Source organism: Triplophysa dalaica, chromosome 8 (genome assembly GCF_015846415.1).
Source record: "Triplophysa dalaica isolate WHDGS20190420 chromosome 8, ASM1584641v1, whole genome shotgun sequence".
NCBI classification, from domain to species: Eukaryota; Metazoa; Chordata; class Actinopteri; order Cypriniformes; family Nemacheilidae; genus Triplophysa; species Triplophysa dalaica.
Genome location: NC_079549.1, coordinates 14489374 through 14507500, shown reverse-complemented (window position 1 = coordinate 14507500; position 18127 = coordinate 14489374). Strand labels below are relative to the sequence as shown.

Sequence of the window (18127 nt, the reverse complement as noted above, 5' to 3'; positions counted from 1 at the left end):
GGGTTTGCCACGGGAGGGAGTTATGAACCAGTCATCAGGGCTTACACAGGCCAGCTGTGCCACAGAGCCTGGCAGACTCACACCTGCCCTTAACCCACCATGCAGTAACACCAAAGCACACACCTGCCTCTTCTTTCCAGCACGGCTGGTCCCCCAGCAAACATCTCCAGCCAATGAGCAAGAGACAGGACTTGGCCGTGTCCCACAACATCTGACCCTCTTGAGTCCACGTGGGTTTGCGGTAGAGGAAATCAGATGAATTTCAACATTTAGCCACAACCACTTGTACTTTTGATATACTGTACATTTGCATTAGACACAGTTTCTTGCCGAACATCTTCCATCTCTCCGTCCGCTCCACCCCCACATCAGCTAATTCTCTCTGGCAGGGAGACCTACAAAAATCAATAGGGAAAATGTCCTAAAACAGCCAATCTAGGAACCATCTGCCCCGATACTCCACTGAGACAAAGACCAATGTCTCCTGGGAAAAGGACGGAAGAGAGAGAAAGCACAACGCACATAGAAACTCAATTACTCAGTGCAACTAAAACACTCTTTCACATTGCACAGTCAGGCTTACACTTTCTGTCACCTGTCACTAATTGGAACTGAAGTAGCATTTACATACAATTTATTTGGTGTGTTTTTAGTGTCATTTAAAATAGATTTTAGATATACAAGAAGGTTAGTGCCATTGTTGGTGCGAGTCATTTCAAGCAGTTAGAAAGTTAGATTTCTATAATAAAAATTATACCCCTACACAAGGATGTTACATAATTAATATATATATATATATATATATAAAATAGTTTTTTAAGTTAAAGGGATAGTTCACCTTAAAAAAAATCCATCATCATTTACATGCCTTCGATTTTTTCCAAATCTGTATAAATTTCTATGTTCAGATGAACATAGATAAATATATTTTAAGGAAATTTTGGAACAAAAAGGCTCTTGGATCCTATTGACTACTTTAGTGGGAACAATTCATAATATTTCTTTGTTCTGTTGAACACAAAAGAAGATACTGTGAGTTCTAGGGCACTTATAATGTTTTCTATGGTAGTCAATGAATTTATGCAGATTTGAAACCACTAGTGAGTAATCCATGACAGAATACAATTTTTTGGGTGAACTATCACTTTAATCTTAACCTGGTTTGCCTTAATTTACCCTAAAACACAAAATAAATAAACAAATGATTGAAAGTACCATTTGTTTTGTTTATGAAACGTAATTTAATTTATTTATTGTGGTAGTTTCTCACACTAAAACCACAGATTATATTGATTGATTTGTCATGTCTCACACATTAATTTGAACAGAAACTGTTTGATTAAAAAAAGTTATGATGAAGGATCTCAATATAACAAACAGCAATTAAAATAAATCTACATAACCAGCTTAAGGTCACACATGCGCTATAATAATGTGCAAGACGTCAACTGAAATAAAATGAGGTGACTTCATTTTGGTAGGCTTTATTAATCTGATAGTTTAAAGTAAAAAATTCAGAAAATGTCTGTGGAATATGTATCTATAACTAACATAGTGATGTGTCCATACTGAGCAGGTAAAAAAACAATAGACTGATTTTTGATTTGGTCTGTTTAGCTCATCTCACACACTTGTCGTGTAGAAATACATCTTCATTCATGTGAGCCATTATCATTAAGTAATTCAGATTTCCGTTTTATCATTATAATTTGCTGGGATTTACAGTTAATCTCATTTTCAAAATCTATAAAAAAGTAATATTTTTAGTTAAAACCGGTGTGCTCCGACTGACATACCAAAGCAATTACTATCAGCTATAAATAAGTCCCCAAACATTTTTTTTTTAGATTAAATTATTTATTATTTATTTGATTGTTTGCACGACTTTATGGATTTCATGAACAAACTGCTTTTAAAACAGTTCCTGGTTTGCCTACAGACGTGAAAAACATCAATTACCCTTTACACAAGATCAGCACTGTAAATCAATACCATCAATTGCTGAAACAGTTACCATTATAGATGCTTTTTGCAACAGGCAACGCCGTCCGAATACTGAAAAAGAGTTTTGAAATGCTAAAACTCTTAAACAACTTCTAAAAAGCCTTGCATATATTTTGTCCATGGACATTATAATAGCGGAGTTTTATGAAAAATCTGGGAAGTTCGCAGACTTTTCCAGTATTCCCCCGTCCCTCCATCTTTCATCACAAAACGAAAGTAAAATTCGGAAATAAACTGTTTGCAACTTTATCGACAGTTGTTGAGTAACTATTACTATAACCTTTCCGACTGAAATGGCTTCTTACAGAGTCAGACTTGCTTCACGTTTCAACATCACAGGGACTTCTGTTTGTCGCGTTCACTCCGGCTGTATGAGAGAAGCCAGCTTGCTGCGCTGCTATATAGCGCTCTAAAAATAGCTCACCTTTCACTGCCATCTACGGCCCGATTGACGGATGCTTTCTACCAATCGCGCTATGATATTCAAATATGGCTCTTCCCTTTTGTCGATTTAAGCGCACGCCTACTTGGAAGCGAGCGAGATCCTCAACCCTACTTACCTTACATGGTCACGCACGGAATTGATTGACAAAAAGCCACTCCCCCTCAGTTCCCTGGCTTCCTCTCGCTCGCGAGACAGCGAGCCCAGCAACTTGCCTTGGTGATCCACGGCATTCAAGAGAAGGCTACCTGGAATTTATAGAGACAGAGCAATTCGGCAATGCGGAAATAGGTGGACGATTCATGTCACCGACTTTGCATCCCACTCCCAGGCTGAGGATCTGAGAGTTCGCGGGGATTGCAATTAGTGACAAGAATTTTTTATTTTTTTCTCTTCCTTTTTTACATTGCGCGTTTGTGTTGCTAAAACCATCCGCTTTTAAAACACACTTCGCGGAGGATTTCAAGCATTCTTGCGCGTTTGACAGTGGACTGAGAAGAAATAATACTTAAGGGTCAACGCAACTTGCTCTCTTGCTTGCGAGCATCAACATGGACGTGTTGGCGAATTACAGTATTTTTCAGGAACTTCAGCTGGTGCACGACACGGGCTACTTCTCCGCGATGCCGTCGCTGGAGGAGAACTGGCAGCAGGTGAGAGTTTGCGCGTTTGTTTTGTTTCACTGTACCACTTATTTATAAGGTGAGAGATTATGTGCGCACACGCGTTTTATGGGAACGTTTACGTTACAACTTCACTTCACTGACAGCGCGCGTGGATGAGCTATGCTTATGTTTCCTTTCTTTGGATTATTGCGCCTCTTGGCTGCTATCACACTTGCAGTCATGGAAGTGCCAGTGCACTGTGAATATAACTACACTTTTTATTTAGCATAAAACTGAAAGTGATTATTATAATTATAGAAGAAGTCTATCATACGCTTGTTTATAGTCTTTTTCTGCTGTATGCTTTGGGTAAAACATATGCCATTGACAGAGTCGCGTTTATTTCCATACAACGAGATGATTCATGAATCTTCTACTTGTAACTGACTCAATGGCGATTTGTTAAGGCGCGCCTAATTTGCCAAGAGAAAATACGCGTGTGGCTAACAATATGTGACTTGTTATTAAATAATACATTCGCTTCTGTCAGATTACTTCGTGTTTTTCAGTCCGACGATATAAGGAGCAGTTCCCGATAGTCATGCATTATGTATTACCTCCGCCGCGAGGGTGCGCGCGTGAGGACAGAGTGGATGTGAAGAGGACGCTTCCAAACTACAAATCTTCTAGCAAATTTTGTTTGCGAATCTTAAGGTTACATTGGTATCTGATCATATTAATGCTTTTGATTTTTGTTACAAGTAGCTCATATTTCAGTCTTTTATGACAAGATATAGAAATGTTGGAACAGATAAATCACTGTGTCAGGGTTACATTTTAGGTGATGAGTTTTTTATAGATCTTGCAAATCAAGAGATCGGAATCATTGTGTTTTTAGGCAATAATTATTTTCTAGTAGCAGATTACAATAATAACACCACCGGGGGCTTAAACATGCTGTAAATAAAACAGCTGCAATTTAATACTAAGATTTATGATTTAAGGGCCAAGGGGTATAAAAGGACTTCTGGAAATCGATGTGGCGATGCGTGCTCTGCGCGCACGCACCGGCTGTCTCGAGCTCATTGCAATTCCATGTGCTCAACTGCAGGGAAATGCAGCGAGTGGTTATTTATCGCTGATGTGTGAACTTGAAACAGATCTACCCCCACAAGCACTTCTAAACCAACACAGAGATTATCTGGTCACAAATGCAAATGCAGGCACACTGGCATGAGTAAAACGGAAAATGCAGATCTGGCATTTGCTCATCTCGTTGCTTAGAACAGACATATTCGTCCTGCAGGAAAACAAACAGGTCTGGTTTATCTGCTAATTCTGGGATAAATTAACTTAAAGCTTTATGGCTTTATCAAACAATGGTGGTTTCTGTGTGGGTGTACTGGCGTTCGTTCCCTGCAGTGTGGTGAATTGTCTGTCCAAGCACACATGGGATTTCAATTTTGCCTGCTGTTTTACATTTATCTGGCTGTGTGCTTGCGACAGAGCGCAAAAGTGAGAGAGATAAGTTGTGTGTTTTTTATTAATTTTCATTATACTTTTGATAGGTTACCTCTCTATGAAGTGAAACGAAGACAGATTAAGTTTGTTTTACCAGCCTTATAAAGGAACAAGCTCAAGTTCTGCGACGATACAACCTGCAGATGTTTTCATATGCCACTGGTGCAGACAACAGAGACAGTCTCAGCTAGCGGCAGAGGAGGGGGACAACCATCCTAAAAAAAGAAACAATGAAAGTCTGATTTGATGGCAAGAAAGCAAGCACAGAGAAAAAAAAAACATTGTTTAGTAGACCGGTGAATATAAGGGCTTTTCTTCTGAGTGACATCACGGTCAAAATTTGATGCTTTTACAGGTTGGTTTTAAAGCGAAGCCCTAGATCTGCCAGTGGAAGGTAAACAGCACCCTTTAAGGGAGAGACAAGATGGATAGCTGTGCTCGGCCCCTTGCGAGTGGAGCATGAATCAGACCTTAATGGATGCGATATGGTGAATTGAGTTTGAGAGCTCAGCCTGAGATCAGGGATGGGGAGTATAGCCCACAGAAAGGAGGGTGAAGGAGCCAATGTGCTTTGGGATGGCAAGAGGTTGTCCGCCAAACCGTGATGAAGTCCTCTCTGGTCCTGACATGCACTGCATCCATTCCCCACAAGGGCCGCGGGCCGATGGCACCGTCTTTCTCGACTTGAACAAAGATGCAATCTTTCACTGTCAAGAAGAGAGAAAAAACACAGAGGAAAATAGAGAACGGCCAGCTTGCTGAAATCACAGCTCGCCAGCCTATCTTAGGCCGCAGAAGGGAGGAATTATTTCGGCAGTGACCCGCAAACAGGGTTAATTCAAAGAGCGGCTGTTTGCGCAACAAGAGAGCCCCTGTTGGCTTTCACCCCTCTCCCTAAGCAGTGCCACCCTGTACGACTCTCATCGCTCCTCAGTGGAGGCTGGAAAAGCAGGTGGAGTGGCCGGGGGACTCAGACCGAGGCAGTAAACAACACCATTAGTGGCAGTCAAGGATGCCTGGCCAATTAGTAAGCATCACCTTAGAGACAGGTCGGGGGTGGGGGGCTGAGTCTGTTTGTCTATATCTATCCATCTGTCCTCCATCAGCCACGTGGGGTTTATTGGTGTTTAGTCTTGTGACAGGCAAGCCTTTTTGTGGGCCCGGTGAAAATGGGTCACTCTCTGCCTCTTTGCCTACCAAGCTTGGCAGACCTGTCCTCACAGTGATCTTCTCTTTCTCATGTTTGTTGTTCTGAAACTTTACATTGCCAACATTTATTCAAATCATCCACCTTGAATGACTTTGGACTTTAAAAGCACTGTCTGATTGTTACGTACCTATCCCGAGCCTAGTGCAGGACCACTATGCTTTGCAGTTGAAACCCATTTGACCTGGCTGCCCTGATAATACTGTAAAACAGCTATAGACAAGAGACTAATCGTCTGCTCTTTTTCAGTTCTATCAATAGCTTTTATGGCATATCATTAGGGATTGAGAAACAGAATGGGAGATGTGGCAAAACCTATACTCTCGAATCTCGCTGGCAGCTGGAGGGCAGACAACTGACCCACAGAAACACATCACAGTCAGTAGAACTGGAGCACGTCTGAGGAGGGTCACAAAAGCCCCAGAGAGAAGCTGCAGGCAGCAATCTGAGGCGAAGGCAGCGCAGCTCTCAAATGTTGAGTTTGGTCTGTCCCAGAGAAGCCCAGTTTGACAAGATAATGAATCACACTGCTTGCATATTCTATGCTGTGAGTTTTCGCATTTCACAGCCCAGTAACTTTTAGAAACAAAGGCGTGGATGGTCGGGTTGGTGGGTGGGGGGTGTGGTAGATGAAGTGTACGCGCATGATAACATTTAAAATGGATTTCCATTGAGTTGGTCCCGTCTGTTTCAAAGGTTGTTGAGGACCCAATCCTAACCGCTAGAGCCAACTAGAACCTAAGCCTATCTTCAGAACCATGCATTTGGCTTGCTTATGATTTCATCCTTTCTTTAATTGTGCTCCTTGAATGTCCATGCTGAGCTCGCTCCAGCTGAACACATTCAGGATTTCTCTAGGCTGCAAACACTGAAATGTTCATTATGTAATGCTCTGAGGAGCACAGCTGCTTTCTCACAGTATATCTTCGGCAAGCAACCCTCCAGCCCCTTCTTTCTGGTCTCACTGCATTTGGGGAAGTTCCAGAAATGGGATCCTTCCAAAAAAAACCTTAGTATCAATACAGATCTGGTGACACAAATGAATACCTGCCACATCCCCCTGCTCTTTTTTTGTAATAGTGATGTCCTCATTCCTGACCTTACGCTAACGGAAACACCTTGGCATTTGATTTCAAACCTATTATACCAGTCGTTCTTTGAGGTGACAACAGGTATTTCAGCACATGTTGACGCTCAGGCATGCGTTGAAATATACGTACACATACTTTAAGATAAATAAGCTGTCACGTGTTATCTTATCAAGATATGCAGTGCATTTGTGAAAGCTTGTGTGCAGTGTGACCTTCCATCCACTCCTTTTGCTTTGACGTCAGTGACCCCCGCTGAACCAGGCAACAGACTCCATTAGTCACTATGTCGGTGGTACATCCTGTTGATGACCCCCAATGGAAAGTGCTTGTCACTCTTTGTGATCCTATTAGTGACTTAAAGCTGATTTGAACTTTTTACAACTTAATTGACCAGGTCAGCTATTTGGTTTCCACTGGATTATCGATTGTCAAGTATAATGGCAAAGATCAGCAACACCGGACAAGGCATACAAATAAAGATTGTTTATTTTTAGCAGGGCCAGCTGAAAGCAAACACAAATATATAAATACATACATGTATGTGTACAAAAATACATTTCAGTTATGAAATGGAAATATACAGTTTAGTTGCTATAAATTCATAAATACACTTGCTGGAAAATATCTGCATATGGTGATTTGTTTATTATGTTTAATCCATTTTGACTGCCTCCAGGACTATCACAAATCATTCTTGCAATTTTGACACAACCTCAATATCATCTGTAATAGTCAGTTACATAACGTTTCCTTGGCAACTTGGTGAATTTAAAACAGCAATTGTTCAGTCTTTCAAAGTTTGCAAGACACAAGGAATATTAAATAATAAAGTACTGGCCCTATATGGTCAATCAGCTACCCTGAAACTCTTTCATAATAACACTTGGCAATTTACAGCTGATTCCTGCATGAGTCACCACTGTGTTGGTATCATTGTGACATCATAAACCAACCCATTGTTCGGGACACATCCTGTACGCTGCCCCCTTAGTGATCGGAGAGGTCAAAAACCAAGTCTGGATCTTTGAGTAGTTGTCAAGTCATGGTCTGATATCACAAAAAAAGGTCTGTTGATCTTCCCACCTCACCAGTTCAGATTCAGATTTTATGTGGGGTGTTCTGTGGTTGGGAGTGAGTAACTGCAGCAAAAGTGAGGTTGGTTTTCTCTACCGAAAGACTCAGATTATTTAGGCTTTAGACAGGTGACAATAATGAGGCAGCACTGAGGTTCAGGGGGTCTTTCTTGTAGAGAATGAACAGGGTCTTTCTTTGAAGCGGGAAACTATCTGTCACATTCAACTGTTATGTTTGAAAGAGACTTCTACTATACAGTTTGTAAACTCTTCTTCAGATAAAAAACGACAATGTTATATTGACATAATGCTGTGCAAAGGCAAAACACTGTAACTATTTATATTCTGTAATTTGTTACAAATTATAATGTATGTCTCGTGACAGACAGATTCGACCTGACTATGCTCAGATTCAGAGAATCTGAAGTATGATGTGTATGACCAGCAGATTTGTAAGAATGCCTTGAAGCCATTTTCTCTGTTTCGTGTTGTCATAGTTACCGTGTTTTGCATTTGTGGGGCAATGTAGAATTCCGTCTCTGTTAAAAGGAAAAAGCTGTAAACAGAAGCCATGACATGATAAACAACTAGCTGTGAAAAATTATCCCCAAAGCTGCAATGCTGTACTAAACTGATTTTTAGTTATCTAGTCTTCTGTAGTCTTTACTGTAAAGTGAAACTGCTTGCGCAGGGTCATTAAGATTTAAAACACAGTCCAAGAGCACCCTCATACACATTATGTGCTGTGTTTACCAAATATCTTTCACCATGAAATTTCACAATTGCTCTATAATTTATTCTCTGCCGTAGAGGTGGATCAAAGACGACATCAAACTGGCAGTTGGTAGGTTTTTGAATAGTCAAACACAGGTTTGATGAAATGAGAAACTGTGAGGATAATTGGCATCTCCAGGGAAAACAACCTACAAAGTGCTGAAAAACATGCTTTACAAAAGTATGCAACATTGTTAAAATAATATCAGCGGACTCTAAATGTTTTTTTTATTAGTTGCAGGTTTTTTCCAATACAATGACTCGCTTGGAAATGTCACGAGAAAACCAGTGGCATTCTTTGCAAACCCAATGCAGTATAAAACACAAAACTGTACAACAAACGCTGTCAGGGACATCAGACTCTGATAAACTGGAGGAGCAGAACATTAATTCTGTGTTACTACTTCAGAGAAGAGCTTCTGTCAAGCTCCTAACTAGACAAAGTTTATTTCTCTTGACAGCCAAAACCAAGGCATCAATGCTGAGATACTTCCTACAAATAAATGAAATGGGCTTGTTAAGCCTGACGTCACGCACCATATACGGAAGATCGTATATTGTTTACGGGTCCAAACGCTCAATTAGATGCTATAGGCTAACAAACAAAAATGCTAATATACGCTCTGTAAAACTAGCCGGAAAACCGCGATCCTAACCTTTATCTTCATAGAGAATTCCCACATGGCCAGTCAGCGATTTATTTGTAATAATTTATTCAAATGTTGATGTCGGAGATTCCGTGAGCTTGGTGACTGTATCGTAAACAGTGCTCATAAACAGCTGTTTAAGCTCTAGCCCCACTTGAAATGAAGAGATGCTTGGACCCGAAAACTGTATTCCTCGCATCACCATTTAGCAAGCGAAGATTAAGGATGGAAAGACAAACACTGATTTGCTGTGGCGTTTGCAATATATACAGTGACAATGTTAACCAGTCCATTTCCAGTAAATGCCAATGGATCGTGTTTTTTGTTACTAAGAGTGTTTATTGTGTGCCTACCTGTGGTAACAAAATAGCATGGTTAAATATGCCACCCTTAGGAAACTGTTGGTGATTTACATAGTGCTGCAAAACAATCTGCAACCTAGAAACTGTTTGCATGAATCTTTTAAAATTATGTAATTTTTGGGGGTTAAAGGGTTAAGGTTTTTCAACCCCATAACAGAAGATGTCAAACGGAATAGCCCCTCTTCTACTTTCAAGCTTGTACCATGATCCACATGCGAGTGATTGCTAGTGGAGGTGGTCTTGTTATTTAGGGATCAAGGGCTTTTCTGGGGCCATGATTAAGTAGCTTGTGGATGGTGGGGACGGTGAGGGTCATTCGTCTGCTTCTCGAGAGTCTATCGGCCCATAGAGACGACAAGCAGCACCTAGTTGGACAGAGAGAGTAAAAGACAGAGAAAAATGAGTGTTTGGAATGCATCTTTATGCATGAGGCCTCGTGTCCCTCTTCAGTCCCGATGGAGAGGCAGTTTAGCCACTCAAGGATTTGATTAACAGGCCGAGTGGAACCGGCCACTTTTCTTTAAGTGCAAGTGCACACACGCATACAAACTCTGACTAACAGCTTGATGATATCTTTCACACCAGCCCGAAAAAAAACAGCAGACTGCAAATCAATACTTCCTCATTGCCAATGGTACCTTAACACAGACTGAGAATGCAGCACTGTGAATTCTGCAAAAGCGTGGGTTATATAAACCAGCAGGACTGAAATATAAATAATGGTATTTTGTGCATTCTAAACCAGCTATAGGGAGCCCCGTAGACTATCGAGGAACAGATAAAGAAATAGATAAAGACCAGAGTTGGAGAGGAAGGCAGAGGAGAGGGGAAAGATGTCTTGCATGTTTATTAAAGTGCTCCTGAGGTGAAGTGGGGTGTCGTTTGTGCCACACTTTACTTGCTTGGCCTTCTGGAAATTTACTTCTCATTGTCTGAATGGAAGTGCCCGCACGCAAGACTGCCGTCAGGAGGACTGATGTTATGTGGACAGTCTCCGACAGAAAAATTCAAGCAATGTTACTTTGTTTATAACCACAGTATTCAAAGTTCATGACCTTATGTTGCATTACATCACTACTCTTTCTCAAAATATCTGTGCCATCAATGAATATAAAGCGATCTTGACAATTCGATAAACACATTAGCAAGAGTATGTATTAAATCACACTTAAATAATCTGTTTTCTCTGGAGGAATCTGGAGTATTTTGTGTAGTGGAGAGTGTGATTTAAGTTTAGGTTTCGGAGTGGCAGGTTACTCGGGTCTGGATCACCCTACACCTGTCGTCATGCTGCCAAACAGGAGCGGCGAGCTCATTGTTTGTTTTAGTGGTGTTGACATACAATGAAAAAGGACATGTTGCAAGACAGGTACTTTTCCAGCAGGATTAATGTGCCTATAGGGCATGCTTTGTGACTTTGACAAACAACTCAGAGTAAAATTGGTGAAATAATAAGCATTTGCTAAGGGACAGAATGTTGTTTTATTTTTCAGTGTCAAAGGGGGTCAAAATTAAGTGAAAGATTTGTACAAAATGGCTAAATTATCATGCCCAGTTTGCCTTTTTGTTTGGTCCTGAACCTGGATTATTTTGGATAGTTGTGACGTGTGGAACTGTGTGTGTGTGTGTGTGTGTGTATGTGTGTGTGTGTTTGTAAACTTGCATATCATCTGTGTGCTCCTCTGTGGTGGCCACATGACCTGGCCTGACTCCACACTATTGTTGTGCCAGACCAGTGTTACTATTCCTTTCCACTAGCTCACTCTTTACTTCCCCTCCCTTTCATTCTCACATACTCTAAAGGCTCCTTCAAATGAATTGTATTGTTACATAATGCACACATTTGTTTTGTAATAAAGCTACAATGCTGGGTTTCCACAAAGGTCGATAGCTTTTACTGTGTCGCTGCCGCTGCCCCGTTCATTCCCAGACAATTCTAATGACATATTTTGGGAAAATTGAAAATCAAAAATAAATTCCTATGTGTATCTATCTATATTATATAATGTTGGAAAAAATCAAAAGACCACACCAAATTAGCTTTCCTACATGTATTGTGCCAATTTTAGTCCTGTCACGTGTCTGTTGAATTCAAACAAAAACACACCTCAGGAGTAACACAGTCACCCAACAGCAATTAAAGACTGAGAGAATGCCAAAATGCATGAAAGCTGTGATTAAAAATCCTTTTTCCATTAAAAGCCATTCAAAATTAATTTTACGTCATTTTTATTAAATACATGTAAAATATTAGTATTGTGTTGTTTAAAAATAAATATATTTTTTCTAGGTTGTATTCAAGGTCTTAAAACATGGCATTTTTGTTGTTAGACCAGTGTTTCCAGTTTTCACTTTCTGCTAAAAAAAAATGTATTTTTATTTTGAATTTGGGGGAAATGTTGTCAGTAGATCACAGAATAAAACAAAAAATATAGTTTTACATGAACACATTTCTATATTTAAATTTTTTAATTCAGTAAAACAGATTTTTTTGGGCGGTCTCATATTTTTTCCAGAGCTGTATATTAACCTGTACAATAGGGCTGAAACGATTAGTCGACATTGTCGACAATAAAAAATTGTCAACAAATATTCTTGCTGTCGAGTAGTCGTTTGATTACGTGACATAATTTAAGGGCCTGCAATATCACAATTTGACCGCTACGGCACGGTAGCGCTAGAGTATAATGCAGCCTTCCCGAATGCTATCGCAGTAGAAGGACACACAGCGAGAATTATGGCGGCGTACAAACGAATGCGAACAAGTAAAGCGTGGGAAAGCACCACCAAATTGAAAACAAAAAATGTGGTTGTGTGCAATGCATGCAAGGCGGTACTTGCATTACACGGCAGCACAACCTGCATCCTGGAGCATTTAAAAAGGAAACATCCCGGAGAATGAGCAGGAGAGAGGTGACTGTTCTCCATCTAGAGCTAACTAACTAACTTAGCGGTAAATCTTTTTATGAGAGAATGGAATAATAATAGTAACGATAATAACAACAATACTCATATAATTACATCAATGTTATTATTTGTTTTGCAAAGTATAAAGCATTGATCGAGCTTAGAAGTCAAGCCTCTTTTGATTTATTTTATTAGGTATTACATGAGAGGAAAATGATTATAAGAGAGGTACGTTAATTGATAGGAGTCTTATATCTTGCCTTTTTTTATATTTTTTTCTTTTACTTGCTCTTTTTCATAAACTCTTTTACTGACATTGATGATTTATCTCGTCATTAAAAAAAAAAACGGTTCCCCGCCAAAGACGTTATTACGGCAATCTGTGTTTATACTGTTGTACAGCAGGTGGCGCTGTTACACACCTTTGGGAAAAAGTACAGAATCCCAGAACCTAGAACATATATTTAGTATCGGTTTTTAACGTTTTTTCTGAGTGTTATCTGGGCAGAAATCTTTCACAAAAAACGTTAATTATCTCAAAATTTTATTTTAATCAAAGTTATGCATTTTTGAAGAAACCTAACCACATCTAAGGAGTGATAAAATAGAACAAATCAAAATTGAAGAATACCGTTTCCTTTGTTTAAAAGCAGGGACTCTGTTCTTTCATTGGACATATTGTTTCCATATATTCTTTACAGAAAATGTACTATGAGCCATTAAAGTTTGGTTAAAATGTTAAAAAACGGTGGCATAGGCTGGCAACTTAAAAAAAAAAGGCTGGCGGGGAAAGAGTTAAACTGAACTGTTGCCATAGAAATGCTGCTTAATGCTTCTGTCAAGAGATTTGTTTACATTTTTAAAAAAAATTGGTCTGTAATGTACCTGATTTATTTATTTTTATTTGTATTTAAGAGTGTGTAGAGTGTTTTTGTGTGATTCGAGTTGGATAGATACTGTACAACAGAACACAGAAGGCATATCATGATTTTCCAAATCCAAATAAACACATTATATGTTCTATGGAAACTTTGGATGCTATCTGCAAAACCTTTGTGCAGTGGAGGTTAGTGCTGCATGTGGGGCTTACGTGGGGTTTCTGTGAATCTCTCTGCCTTCCACCATACTAACAGTCATGCCCAGTAATTACATGGGGAGAAAATAAAAAGGGCAGATGCCCTTCTGGCACCCGGACACAGGACCGGTGTGTCCAACCTGACGGTGTGGAAAAGCGTACAAACCTGACTATTTGCTCCAGCGAGCAAAGAAGCTCGACGCAAACACACTAGAGAGCTGATTTTGAGCACAGTTCAGAAGGCAGGACCACCCCATCAGGTGCACACTGCAGGCTACAAAACACTGTCAGAGTAAGTTTGCAGTTTCGCTCCTTGAAAGCAAGTTACTAAATGTGCCGTTAAAGGGTGTCTTCGAGGCTTACAGCACTCCACATTTCCTCCACGTTTGTTGCCAGTTCACTGAAGGAAACCAAGCCCTTGTTTACCGCTGGGGTTCTCCACTATTCACCCCGCAGGCCCCCCTTTGCTTCCCATTGTCCCAAATGTTACTACGCCACATGGACAACTGCCAACATCCTCTACATTCATCAACAGAACAGCCTTACTGTTACAGTTACTCTGGTTACAGCCCCTGGTAATGGGTGCTAAGCTGGTGCAGGCGCCATATTGGTTTTTTAAGCTTTATTCTAAGCCTTTTATTTTAGGCAGGCCAGACCCTCTCTAAATTGTGCCAAGTGCCATACTGTACACTCAATATAGCTCTGGCTAAAGATCTGCAGGCACTGCTGTCTCTACCTGTTCACTACTGCTGGCATGAAACACTTCAATCCAAACATAAACCATTGATGTCCCTCACAGAGCCTGTAAATATATACGGATAGTATAATGCAATTCAAAAAAATGTTAAGGATGTTCTTCAGACATATTTTGATAATCAGCTTGTTCTTTAGCTCTTTTATGAAAAAAAAATTCAAAGAGTAATACGGAGATCTTATGTTTATGAGAAGCATTTGGAGCTGCCCTACAAACATAATAACCTCCCCAGCACGTCTACACTAAACTCTAAATGGGCTTTCGTCCTGAAGGTTGTGCACTGCGAGTCCCGCTGAGTGCTTTTGGGAAGGAGACAGAACAAGCGTGCTGCTCTTAGTCCTTCTAGTTTGTTATGGCTCTGTTAAATGGGTCATGTGCTGAGGACTGGCGACCTTGGAGAATTTTTCCTGCTCATTGAGACATTGTCTCTTTGTTTTTTGCAGGGAGACATTGACACAATTTGCAGCATTTGCCCAACCCTCAAGTCTTCATATAATATAAAAATAGAGATCTGAGATCTTTCATTTTCGTGGTGTTTTTGGGGTGTTACTGATTTATTTTTGCACCACTTTCTCAAGGCACCTGGCTGGTATGACAGTGTTTTCACCATCTGGTGCAAATGCTGTAAAATCAGGGAGCAAAAATGACAGGGTTTGTGAAGTGCTTGCCATCAAGATAGCAAAGACTTTGGGAACGTAAGTCTGCCTTTTCTAAAAGGGAAGCTGAGCCAGTGTACAGCTATGTGGGTCGGGTGCTATTTTAATCTGTAATGTTGCCGGGAATACCTGGGGGAATAGCCAGGCACTATTGGAATGGGGGGTTGTCTGTATGAAAGTGCCAGTTTGTGTGTATGTACAGTTGTATGGATAAGTATACCAGGTTGCAGTTTGGATTGTTTAAAGATTTGTGCTGGTATGTGAGTGTGTGCCTACACTGCACCCCTACACATTAGAGGATGCCCACTGGGTACCTCACTTACCCTCTTAAGTTCAGTGGAGCAGGCGGTGTATGTGTTTGCTTTTAAGCATGGGCCGTTGCACTGAGCAAACCCAGCAGAGACTAGTCAACTCTCCACACCCCCCAGACTTCTCTGCACCAATGTACGCATCACTCTGACACTCCCGCTCTTTCAGCACCCTCCCCCTCAGGCGATCCTCAGACAGGCCAACAGCTCAATTTTACATTTTGAGTGCCTGTGACTCATCTCGTGTTTTACAATATTCAGGATGAGATCACCCACTTTGTCAAATGCAAAGTGCTAAATGCACCCGACTGCACAGTAGATTCCAGTAAAATGATGAGGTAATGCCTGCGATCCATCACAGAGTCACTACCTTTTCCTAGCAATGATGCTGTCATTGTGTTTGTAACCTGGTGATAATCGGCGGAAACAAGTGGGAGGCCTGAGGAATTCTGGCAAGGTGTGATACCGGAGCTCCTGCTCTGGGGCCCCCCACCGCGCAAACAGGTGCAATGGCAGCAGGGGTACCCTCCATTCAGCCATCCCACCCCGTCTGTGAGCATGGTGACTTCAAAAAGCTGAACTCTTGGTTGAGCACATTAGAGGGAGATCTCAAAGTTAGACACAGTCGACTGCAACTCTAGATGCCCGCATTCTCCACGCACTCTTGGCAAAGGTCTCCCTGTCCACAGCTTCCGTCGTAGTCAGGAATTAATAGACTGCAAAGGCATTCATCAAGTCCCTGTTTGGTTTCCTTTTTATGTCACTGTAGGAGCCTTGTCAGATGCTGGTAATTGGGTTCAAAGTGCCATCTCAGTAAAAGGCTATGTGAGAGTGAGTCAAAGGGGGCGGGCCCTCGCCGTCTCAGGTGACCTCACTCTCGGCCCAGCTGCACCAGAGTCCAGGGAGGAGGGTGATTGTGGAGGATGAGGTCATTTTTTCGCTGGGAGTGTGTGGGCTGGATTTGCGTAGGTGTCTTTGTTTGCGTGCCTGCATGCATGAACGATAGACGCTGAAAGAGATAATAGTTGGAGGTTTTAGAGTATGCCACTGATAAAACAGAAGAAAATCGGTGCAGAGATTACTGTTTAATATGTTAATAAACCAGAAACAGTGCTAATATTATAAGACATGCTGGTCAAAAGCCTTATAAACTTACAAAGACAGTAAGTCCACCCAGCCGTAGTTTCATCATCGCTAAAAATTGTCACCATCCCCAACTAGTGGACTGTGGTTTCATGCCTCACAAAAAGCTTTTATGCATCAGTTCATGATCAAATGCTCCCTCCCTCCACCCACCTCAGTCAATTTATGGCTCACTGGCAGAGTGGCAGGGCTTTGTGTCTGTTGTTAGAGAGATGAGCTGGGCCGATAGCCACGTGGAGAAAACAGCACAGCCTGCACGGATGGAGAACTAACAATACAGCGGCAGCTTGTGATTTCATATTCTGAGCACAGGTTGTATCGGTAAATCAGACATTTGATTAGAGGTGTCTATGAAAGATGGACGCTTTAAGCCAGTTTTACAAAAGCTTTGTGAGGCTTTATTTATTATAAATTACCCTGTTAGCTTCAGTCATGAGTATTCCTTGTAGTTCTAAATATCTAGATAGAGACAACAACTTCACTGCAAGCGTGAAACGTTGTAGCAGGCTCTCTGTGAGATTGCTTATGCAATTTTTATTGCCTTCTTCAAAGCCCTAACTCTCCACTTATGACAGACAACATTCTCATCACTCCAGCTTATATTCTCGCAAAGCATTTAGCAAATAGCAATACAGTGATTTTTGTAAACGGGCCTGGAGACAGGCTTTTAAATGCAGAATTTGTGTTTACCCGTCTCTCACACGCAAACAGGGGAAATGGAGACTAGAAAAGAGCAAAGGAGTTTGTTGTCCCATAAAATACCAGTTGTGCGGAGTCTGTGTAATTACCACACTGCAGGATAATTATAAAGAGGACAGATGCAGGGATGAAAAAGCCATTTAGGTTGACTTAAGTGAGCGATGGCAATTAACTGGGATGCCTATCCTGGCACTGAGAAATTGGGTTGGAAATCCTTGCAGCAAGTTATCACACAAACCAGAAACGGCCAGCTTTGCTATCTTTTGGAGGTGAGCCTTGCGTACAGACTCGAGCAAGTTGTTTAATTTTTTAAGCGGCTTTGCTAATCTACATTCTTCATTTTGTTTTGGAGCCTTTCGTGCGTGAAAAATCCCCGCAGCACAAAGACCGGGGGGCAGCTGCCAGATTGGGAGGGGGGTACGAATTCCTGTTATCATAACTGCTTTTGTCCACTACTGCTGCCTGATTCAGGGGATAAATTGGAGATTGGACAGGTTACCGTATCCATGCCCCTCAGGCTAACGTGCCTATGCTAGTCCACACTGACTCTGGCTGCAATTCTGCCGATAAGCATGCACAAAAAGATTGGCCCAGACAAATTTTCTGGCCAAAGCGTGGGGGCCTAGCAGGGTTACATAACTTCTCTCTGCTTCAAGTCACAGCATTTACAACAAAGTATGAACCTCTGCCTCCCATCTATGCAATTTCCTATTTCATTTCCTTTCAGCTGGCTGGCTGAGCCATCGTGCACGCTACTCGCATGGGACAGGATGCTGGGACACACATAGTGTTTCCCCTTCGAGAGAAATCCTTGCGAATGCTGTTACGTTGTCCCCGTATCTCACATCCTGTGGTTTAT

The 18127-nt window shown here is 41.2% G+C and overlaps 1 protein-coding gene across 1 annotated transcript in view; it reads left to right on the top strand.

Moving 5' to 3' along the window:
• The first annotated feature begins 2662 nt into the window (after window positions 1-2662).
• klf7b (Kruppel like factor 7b) overlaps window positions 2663-18127 on the top strand; it is a 43131-nt gene continuing 27666 nt past the window's right edge. The window contains exon 1 of the mRNA XM_056755390.1: window positions 2663-3099. Coding sequence (XP_056611368.1) covers window positions 2998-3099 — 102 coding nt within the window. The 5' untranslated portion in view covers window positions 2663-2997. The remainder of the gene's footprint in view (window positions 3100-18127) is intronic.